Genomic DNA, 9,980 nt, shown 5'->3' on the forward strand with positions numbered 1-9,980 from the left:
CGTGCCTTCGAACTGCTAGGTTGGCAGAAGCTGGGACGAGTAACAGGTGCTCACTCTGTTACGTGGCACTCGGGATTCGACCCGCCAAACTGCCGACCTTCCGATCGACAAGCTCAGCGTCCTAACCCACTGAGCCACCGCGTCCCTTGCATTTACTCTATAAACAACTATTTGTTGTTGTTTTCTCTCTGTCCACTCACACTTGTTTATTTCTCAACCTTACATGGCTGCCCATCTACCAAAAGGAAGTCTGGTAGCATTTTTACATTTGTTGACTGCTTTGTACTGGTTTCTTCCGTGTAAATAAAAGATTGCCATACATTATGCACAATCAGAATCGAAGACGCTTCTTGAATGAGAAGTGAAACGTCTTCAAAGAAAATCAAGAAAGTCCAGTTGCCTCTTGAAAAAGCACCTTTGTAAAAACCATGACCTGGATGACTGAGAATCTCCATAGACATACATTTTATGATATTGTTTAGTTTCTGATGGATATGATTTACTCATATCACATTGGCCTCTATGCACTAAATGCTACTATCTGCATGTTTTATTTTCCTTCAGTTGTCTATGGAGGTTCTCAATCATCCAGGTCATGGTTTTCCCCAAAGGTGCTGTTCAAAAGCCACCTGGACTTTTTTGAATTATTTTTTTTCTTTGAAAATCTTTCACTTCTCATCCAAGAAGTTCTGAAGAAGCTTCTTGGGTAAAAACAAAACATTTTCAAAGAAAAAAAGCCAAGAAAGTCCATTTTCCTTTTGGAAAAGCACCTTTGGGACTTTCCTTCAGTTATTGCATAATTCCACTGACTTTGGCCACTGAGCAAATAATTAACTAAAATATCTCTACAGCCTTAAAAATGGCTTTCTTTACATTTTACAACAACTACTTTATTGTCACTTTGAATGTACACCAGTCGGCATACATCAAAATGAAATTTCATTGCATACAGCTCTCAAAGAGGCACCAACTTTGATATACAGTATGCTCCTTGTTCGTGGCCAGCTCAAGTTACAGATCTTCCATTTTAGTTTCTAGGGAGCGAATGATGGCAAACAAGACAGATGGAAATGGAGCTCCATGTGGATTAGCCCTCAAATTAGTTTGTATTCCTGCACAACAACCTTGCCTCCTTTTCTTTTTCTGATCCTGTCTATTTCACCTTTTCCTACAACTATAGGAAATAAAATATTTTGATAATTTTGGGGTTGAATGTAGTAAAATGTTTTTTCAGGAAATCTAGTTGCAATTCTGGGAACAGAATATAATGAAAAGAAGAGGAGACAATACTCAGCAGTTGGCAATCATCCATGTGTATTTCTTAAGAGGTTAAAAGCTGGTAGAAAATGTAGTAAAGCAATCTAAGCATAAATTTTACTTTATTATAATCAGAAGCATTACATATAAAATAATATTTAATTATCACACACTATACCAGGTTCATTAGCACCTAAAGGCAAATTGCATATTATGTACTATGTAACAAACATGATCGTGCACATTTTGTTTTACAAGAAATGTACAGGAGAACCCCCGTTACAGGTCTTCTCAGCTGGTTCATTTGCAAACTGCCATATAGAGGTGAAGTCAATGGAATTTTTACTCTGGAAGGATTCAGAAATGAACTTTAAGTGCCCAACTTGGTGGTGTGATACAATTACATAATTATACTAACCCAAAGTTATTAAGACCCACCATTGAATGCATTCAAGTTGAAGCTAGACAGCAGTTTGCCAGTGATATTTGGATATTGGTGATGAGCAGTGGGTTGGACATGATAGCCTAAATGTCCCAGCCCAACTGTAGATTTATGTAAAATGCAGAAACTTCCTAGATCTTTATTCAGTATGAATCTGTTCTATGATTTATCGCCCTCATTTAATTTCAGAGGCCATCACCCTTATGTATGTCAAATAGTGAAAAGATTACCCAATGGATAGCAAGCAGTAGAGTAAGGATTAGGTTTCTCTGAGATTTGTGTGTTAGATAAGAGATCCCCAACGTTTTGAGCACCATGGACCAGTTGCGTGAAGAGGTTTTTCTGCAGACCGGAAAGGGCGTGGTTTCATGTACTGTCTGCATCCCATTGATGGGGCTTTGCTTGTTTGTGCAACCCGGTTTCTGGCATGCTGTGGCCCAGTGCCGGTCCATGGACCAGGGTTTGGGGACCCATGTTAGATTATAAGGAAAGTCATGAATATTTATTGGTAAATCTAATTGGTTCTGGATCTCTCATCATATATCCCTGCCTCTTTTTTGTCAATATCTACATTGGTTGGATACCAAGAGCATTATCAGTTTAAATTGATGGCATTGACCTTATGGGATACATGTTGAGAAACATTTTGATTGTATTTCGTTTCTGTGATCTCAAAGTTTATTAGTGTTTTAAAATTGCTACCTGGTGCTTTGGCATTTTTTTCCTCACTTATTGTCTACTCTGTTGAATTAGTTGTAGCCCGAATTCTAGAAGTTTCAAACACTTAAAATACTTTTTGTTGGACCTTTATGAAGCTGGATAAAAGTAATTGTAAATTAGTCATTGTAAATTTAATCTGAAGTAATGCTAGTATTGTTTGTATTATACTGCATTAGGAAATATCCAAGAATGCATTGTTTTAGTGTGAGTGCTTGATATTGTATACAGTTTTTTTATAATAGTTTACTAATTTTCCAATTTTACTTTTAAGTATTTAAAAAGCAACAGGGTGGCTGGATTAATCAATAGTTCGAAAACAAAATCTTTAGTACAAATCTCAAGTTACAACATCAAATATTTCCTCTCTTTTTTCCTTAACATTCAGTCTTGTATTTAAGCTAATATAGTTCTTATTATATCAACTCAGTAAAAACATCATTATTTCATTTACCAATAAAATTTTAGCTTATATGTATCTTATTGTTTACATTCAGTCTTCATAAACAATCCATATCCTGTTATTAATTTTTTCCCAATTTTTAGTTTCCCATCAGTATTCCAATGTAACCTTTGATATTTATAATTTTCAGGCTTTAGGTAACCAAGATTTCCCTTATCTCAATTCATAACAGAATCTAATATCCAAAATACACATTTTATCTATTTGAATATAATCTTGTTCTATTTCCTAAAAGTTATCTATTTCCCACCATATTAAATCATCTACCTAATAATACAATATCCCCTTTAATAAATCAAAACCATTATATATATTACCTGGGTTAATCAATAAATCAAACATATTCATAATATTTTTTTTCTTTTAGGACTAATTTTTAAATATTAAACAGATAAAATCCTTATTTTCAACTAATTTCCAAATATTATAAATCTAATGAACAGAATTCCCCTTATCTCAACTTCTCCCTTTAATCCTCTAATTAATAATATGAAACCTCCTCTAACAAATCAAACCCCCAATTTTCTTCAGCCTTATTCTGGCTTTCTTCCTTTGCCAACTAGGCTTCCATATCAGTGCTTTTAGATCGTCAAATAGATTTCCCTCTATTATTATATTATTTGAAATAAAGGAGACCATTTAATTGCCATTTTTTTGGAAGGACTAGCCCATTTGTATTCATTAAGTTGTCTCCCTATTATTACAGTTCCCCATGATTGCCCTGATATGTTTATCTTCCATTCAATCTGTTCTTCTTCTTTCTCAATTTTTTTCTGATTTATATAAAGTCTTTTCCATTTTCAGTGTTGTCACTCCCTTTTCTGGATTTTCCATTAACTGTATTTGTAGGTCAATTGAGTCCTCTGTCTTAATATTTAATTGTTCCACTTCTGTTATTTTCTGCGGTTAGTTCTTTGGTTGGGTTTGTGTATCTAAGCTGGCGTCTTGATCTTTTATGTTAAGTCTTATTTTATCACAAGCTGAGCGAATGGTTTCATACATTGCTTTCAATATGGAAAGGATCTTTTCCTGGTCTTCATCCATCTTTTTGATGTATTTATAAATTTTTTTTTATTGAAAAGTTTTAACATACAGTTTATCTTTAACAATCCCCCTCCCCCTCCCCTCTCCCTCCCCCCTCCCTCTCCCCCCTCCCCCCTCCCCCCCCGACTTCCCAGAGCTAAATACAAGGTATATATATATAAAAAACAATCATAAACAACCATATACTAAAAACCATAAACTCTAAAATCCATCACTCTCTAGCTTATATAGGATAAAACAAACCTTAGTAGTATTAAATATATATAGAAAAGCTAAAATAGAAAAAGGAAAAAAAGAAAGAAGACTTATTCAAATGCTACATGAAACTTCTTGACCCTATACTTATTCTGGATAAACTCAATCCATTTTCTCCATTCCATAATATAACGTTCTTGCGAGTGATCTTTCAAATAAGCTGAAATCTTTGCCATCTCTGCCAGGTCGGAAACCTTTAAAGTCCACTCTTCTATGGTCGGCAGTTCCTCTTTCTTCCAATACTGACCTATTAAAAGTCTTGCTGCCGTAATTAAATTTAACATCAATTTAGTGTCCACAACCGTAGCATCCGTAATTATTCCCAACAAGAAAAGTTGCGGACAAAACTTTATCCTTTGCTTGAAAATCTTCTGCATATTCCACCAAATTTTTATCCAGAAGGCCTTAACCTTTTTACAAGTCCACCATACATGAAAATATGTTGCATCTTCATCACCACATCTCCAACATTTTGGCTGATAATTCGGATACATACTTGCAAGCTTTTTAGGATCTAGATGCCATCTACAAAACATTTTATAAAAGTTCTCTCTTAAATTTTGAGCTTGTGTAAATTTTACGTTCCTCACCCAAATCTTTTCCCACGTGTCCATTGTGATAACTTCCTGAATATTTTGGGCCCATTTTATCATACAATCCTTAACAAGTTCTGTTTCTGAATCAATCTCTATCAATGCAAGATATATCCGTTTAATATGTGCTGGTCCCTGATTTCTAATTTGCTTCATCAGATTTTCATCAGTCATTGTAACACCATTTTTCTGATCTTCTTTCCACCTGGCCCGTAGCTGAGTATATTGAAACCAATTTTGAACAATCTTCTCGTCTCACAAGAGACTATATGGCTTCAAACACCAAACATTTCTTTCCAAGCTTAAAATCTCCTTGTACGTAGTCACATCATGTTTGAAACCAGCATGTATATTTTCTATTGCGTGTTTTGGAATTGCCCACAATGGTATCTTACAATCTAACTTATGTCTGTACTTCTTCCAAACTCTCAGCAAAGCCTGTCTTAAAATATGCACTCTAAACACATTATCTACCTTCTTATCATACAGCAAATATGCATGCCAGCCAAACAGCAAGTCGTGGCCCTCAAGATTTAATAATCTCTCTTGTGTCAAATTAATCCAATCACTTATACCTGCTAACGCAGCAGCTTCATAATATAATTTAAAGTTAGGCATTTTAAGACCACCTCTTTCACGAGTATCCTGCATAATCTTAAGTTTAACTCGTGGCCTTTTCCCTGCCCAAACAAATTTGTTGATACCTCTCTGCCATTCCTCCAAATTAGAATCTTTCTTAAGAACCGGAATCATTTGAAATAAAAATAAAAATTTAGGCAGGACATTCATTTTTACTGCTGCGATTCGCCCCAACAAAGACAATTGCAGTTTTTCCCAACTCTCCATTTCTTTTTGGATTTTTCCCCATAATTTTTCATAGTTATTTTTATATAATTTTGTATTAGAGGGCGACAAAAACACCCCCAAATATTTAACCCTTTTAACAATCTCAAATCCAGTTAACCCTTCTAAAAGGGCCTTTTGCGATGCTGTCATGTTTTTAGCCAAAATTTTAGTTTTCTGTGCATTAACTTTAAATCCAGAAACCTTCCCATATTGCCTTATTATCTCCATCAGGTCCACAACAGAACTCTCCGGCTGGGTCACCGTAACAACCAGATCGTCTGCGAACGCTCTCAATCTATAATCCTGATCTTTAATCTGTATACCCTTAATTCTTTCCGAATTTCGTATTTTTACCAATAATATCTCCAATGTTAACACAAATAACAAGGGCGATAACGGACACCCTTGCCTTGTGCCCTTCTCAATATTACATACTTCTGTCAGGCTATTGTTAACTATTATTCGGGCTGTTTGTTTTTGATATAATGCCCTGATTGGTTGCAAAATTTATCCCCAAAATTCATTTTGTCTAAAACTTTCATCAAAAATTGCCAATTGAATTGATCAAAAGCTTTTTCAGCGTCTAAAAAAATGTATTTATAAATTTTTATAGTAGAAGTTGTTTGTCAAGCAAGATTTTATAGTCCAAGGTATTTCATCATCTCATATATTAATCAATAGTCCTCAAATAAAGAGATAGGAAAGCAATTCCCCATATATAACTCTGAAAGTCTGTAAAGGTTTACATTCATAAGTAGGCTAGTTATGCTGCCCAGCATAACTCTTACAGCTGATTTTCTCACAGGTGGTGCCAAGCCAAGGTCAAAAGGGTCTTATCTAAGGTCTGGACTTCCAGCCAAGTCTCTTTTAGGAAATAACAAGCTGTAATACCAAACTTTGCCATTTAAGGTTTTTTAAGTCCAAAATTTTTATAATCCTTTTTCCAATTTTATGTCTTTTTTGTAGATAAAAGTAAAAGTCTCCAATAGGAAAATTTTTGGTCCCCAAGTTTCAGGAACATATAAATCCAATTAAATTAAAGCTGTTCTTTTAATGCTTTAATTCTCCTGGGTAGTCAGTAGCCACTATTTTTAAGGGGTGGGATAGAAATTCCCTTCCCTCTATGCTCACAGGGGGAAAGATACTTCAGACAGCTTTTACAGGAAAAGTACTTAAGGTAAAGAGAAGATTGTATCTCACCCAGTTTCAATCTGCGTTGCTTTCGAAGTGCTTGGTGGTAAGTTTGACTTCAGCTATCTGCAGCCTAGTAACGGGCCATATTACTATGGCCGGTCTTTTGTCCGCCGGTTTGGAGGACTGCCCTGGATCGAGTGGAAGGCCTGCCACCCTCCCGCAATTAAGCGGGGTCCCCTCCTTGCTCGTGACCCCTACAGGGCGATTTTCAACCCTTTCCAGGGTCCCCCAGTGGAGTGAAATTGAATGTGGAAGACTGAGCTCACCTTCCAGCGTCCATGGCGGCTGCGATGGCAAACCGGAAGTCGATATTGAATACAGTTTTGAACCACCTATACTGCATTTCATTAGAAGTACTACTGCTACATTTCCACTGACTCCAGTCCAAATTATAATTCCATCCAGACCAGTACTAAGAATAAATGGGAAAGGTCAAGTGCCCAATACATATTAAACATTAGTACTTCAACCTAGAATTAAAGTTATAATTGTAGCTTCAGAGTGGAATGAGATTAGAAATCCACAAAAGCATTCCTGAGGATGTGTGATTGGATGGCATAGGTGATTTTTTTTTCTTTTTTTCAGCATACAGGATCTGGTGACCAAGGAGGTGGGCAATCCCTCATGTCTCCTGGAAGCTGCCTGGAGGACTTCCGATCAGCACCCTTTATTGAATGCCGGGGTCAGCAAGGAACATGTCACTTTTTTATTAATGAATACAGTTTCTGGCTAGCTACAGTGAACAATGAGACACAGTTTTCATCATCTCCTGTCTCAGTGACTATCAAAGATGAACAAGAACAACGTCGAAATATTGGCAGATGTCAGGTTTGCATGAAATATGCCTAGTGGACATTGAACCCTTCTTGAACAGAAATAAACCATTTTTTTTCTCATCTTGGTGCTGTGTCATTATTACTTGTACAAATTGACCAGCAATTATGAGTTGTAAAGGCATATTTAGATGGCAACCGGGAAGTAAAGAACTGCATAAATCAACTGCAATAGATGAGAGATGAATAAAAGCTTTGTAGTTCAATTGTTTTTACTCATTCATAATTTTATTCAGGTTTTGGGATCCAAGTGATAGCATCATTGACTTATAACCATTTTCTTTCCTACTTTAGTTAGGTTTGTTTTTCCAGACAGAAATGCTTGTACTAGAAATCCCACTTCACTTAAAATATTTTTTCCCTACAACAGTGAGAAAGTAGAGCAAGGGTAGGCAACCTTGGCTCTTTTATGACTCGTGGACTTCATCTCCCAGAATTCCTGAGCCAATATAGCTGGCTCAGGAATTCTGGGAGTTGAAGTCCACGAGTCATAAAAGAGCCAAGGTTGCCTACCCTTGAAGTAGAGAAAACAAGTATGTATTTTGTCTTTTCAGTACCCAAGAAATATATCCATGTATCTATAGTATTTCAAATATGTGTGTGTGTGTGTGCCTGCGCGCGTATGTATATGTATATATATCAGTGATAAATTGTCTGCCTTGTTTAAGGACACATTTATTATATTTTACACTTTTAAGGAACCCTGGAAATGTAATACTGCAATACAGATAGTCCTTTACTCACCACCATTTGTTTAGTGACCAAGCAAAGTTACAATGGCATTGAAAAAAGTGGCTTAGGATTGGTTTTCACACTTGCAACCATTGTAGAATCCCTATGGTCATGTGATCAAAATTTGAGCACTTGAAAATTGGCATGTATTTAATCAAAATTGTACTGTTCTGGGGCCACCTGATCACCATTTTTAAGCTTCCCACCTGACTTCCAACAAGCAAAATCAGTGGGGGGAATTCAGATTTGCTTAACAGATACATGAAGCACTTAACAACTACAGTGACTCACTTAACAACTGTGCAAAAAAAAGGTTGTGAAATGGGGTGCAACTTACTAGCAATGGAAATGTTGGGCTCAAAGGTGGTCATAAATCAAGGACTATGTGTAGACAGTATTCCTTTTCTTAGAAATCATCCATATCTGGCCTGGACAAAGGTTTTCTGAGCAAATTGTGGCAGTGAGTTTGTTTAGAAACAATAATTTGTTGTCCTCACCCTCTTCATTTAATAATTGTTTTAAAAAATGGAGGTAGAGTTGCTTTCTGAGTAGCTCTAAGGCAGAACTTAAAGGCTTACATTTTGATGACAAAATATCATGATTAATTCAAGTGTAATTTTCAAGTTGTTTTTGAATTAATTCCATGTTCTAATAATTTCTGTTTAAAATAAACAAACATATAATATAGAATATTAGTTTCTCAATTGATAATAAATCTAGCTTTTCTTAAATGCATTAATTAAATAATGTATCGATTGTTAACAGTAATCTATTTAAAGTGACTAAACTAGTAGACCAGAGAAACACAGTCAACATTGTATACTTAGATTTCAGTAAGGCATTTGACAACGTAGATCACAACCTACTAATTGACAAGGTAGAAAATGGTGGGACATCACCACCAGATGGATCTGTAGCTGGCTGACAAACTGTACTCAACGATTAGTCGTCAATGGCACTACATCCACATGAGGGGTACCACAAGGTTCCATCTTAGGCCCAGTACACTTCAATATCTTCATCAATGACTTAGATGAGGGAATTGAAGGGGAACTCATCAAATTTTCAGATAATACCAAACTATCAGGAGTAGCCAACAACCCAGAAGACAAACTCAGGATCCAAAAAGATCTTGACAAACTCGAACAATGGGCCCTATCCAACAAAATGAGTTTCAATGTGGAGAAAAGCAAAGTCCTATACTTAGGAAGCAAAAACCAAAGGCACAAATACAGATTGGGTGAGATCCAGCTTAAAAACAGTAACTGTGAGAGGGATCTTGGAGTCCTAGTGGAAAATCACTTGACTATGAGCCAGCAATGTGCGGCAGCAACCAAAAAAGCTAATACAATCCTGGGTTGTATGAACAGAGGCATAGAATCAAGATCACACGAAGTATTAGTACCGCTTTACAAAGTCCTAGTAAGAACACATCTGACTAGACAATCACCTGTCTGAGATGGTGTAGGTTCTCCTGCTTAAGTGGGGGGCTGGACTAGAAGACCTCCAAGGTCCCTTCCAGCTTTATTCTATTCTAGTCATAGAATGTTCATGTGACAATCCATAAATAGAATATTGCAATACCAAGGGAGTATTTCCCCCAA

General features: G+C 36.2%; 1 protein-coding gene across 1 annotated transcript in view; it reads left to right on the plus strand.

The window, feature by feature from the left end:
* The window catches only part of COL4A4 (collagen type IV alpha 4 chain), a gene marked incomplete at its 5' end in the record, with an annotated part of 74,819 nt that extends 67,003 nt beyond the window's left edge, over window positions 1-7,816 (plus strand). The window contains one exon of the mRNA XM_083364944.1: window positions 7,397-7,816. Coding sequence (XP_083221070.1) covers window positions 7,397-7,660 — 264 coding nt within the window. The 3' untranslated portion in view covers window positions 7,661-7,816. The remainder of the gene's footprint in view (window positions 1-7,396) is intronic.
* Between the last annotated feature and the right edge of the window lie 2,164 nt (window positions 7,817-9,980).

This window comes from Vipera ursinii, assembly GCF_947247035.1.
Source record: "Vipera ursinii genome assembly, chromosome: 5".
In the NCBI taxonomy this organism is placed as follows: domain Eukaryota; kingdom Metazoa; phylum Chordata; class Lepidosauria; order Squamata; family Viperidae; genus Vipera; species Vipera ursinii.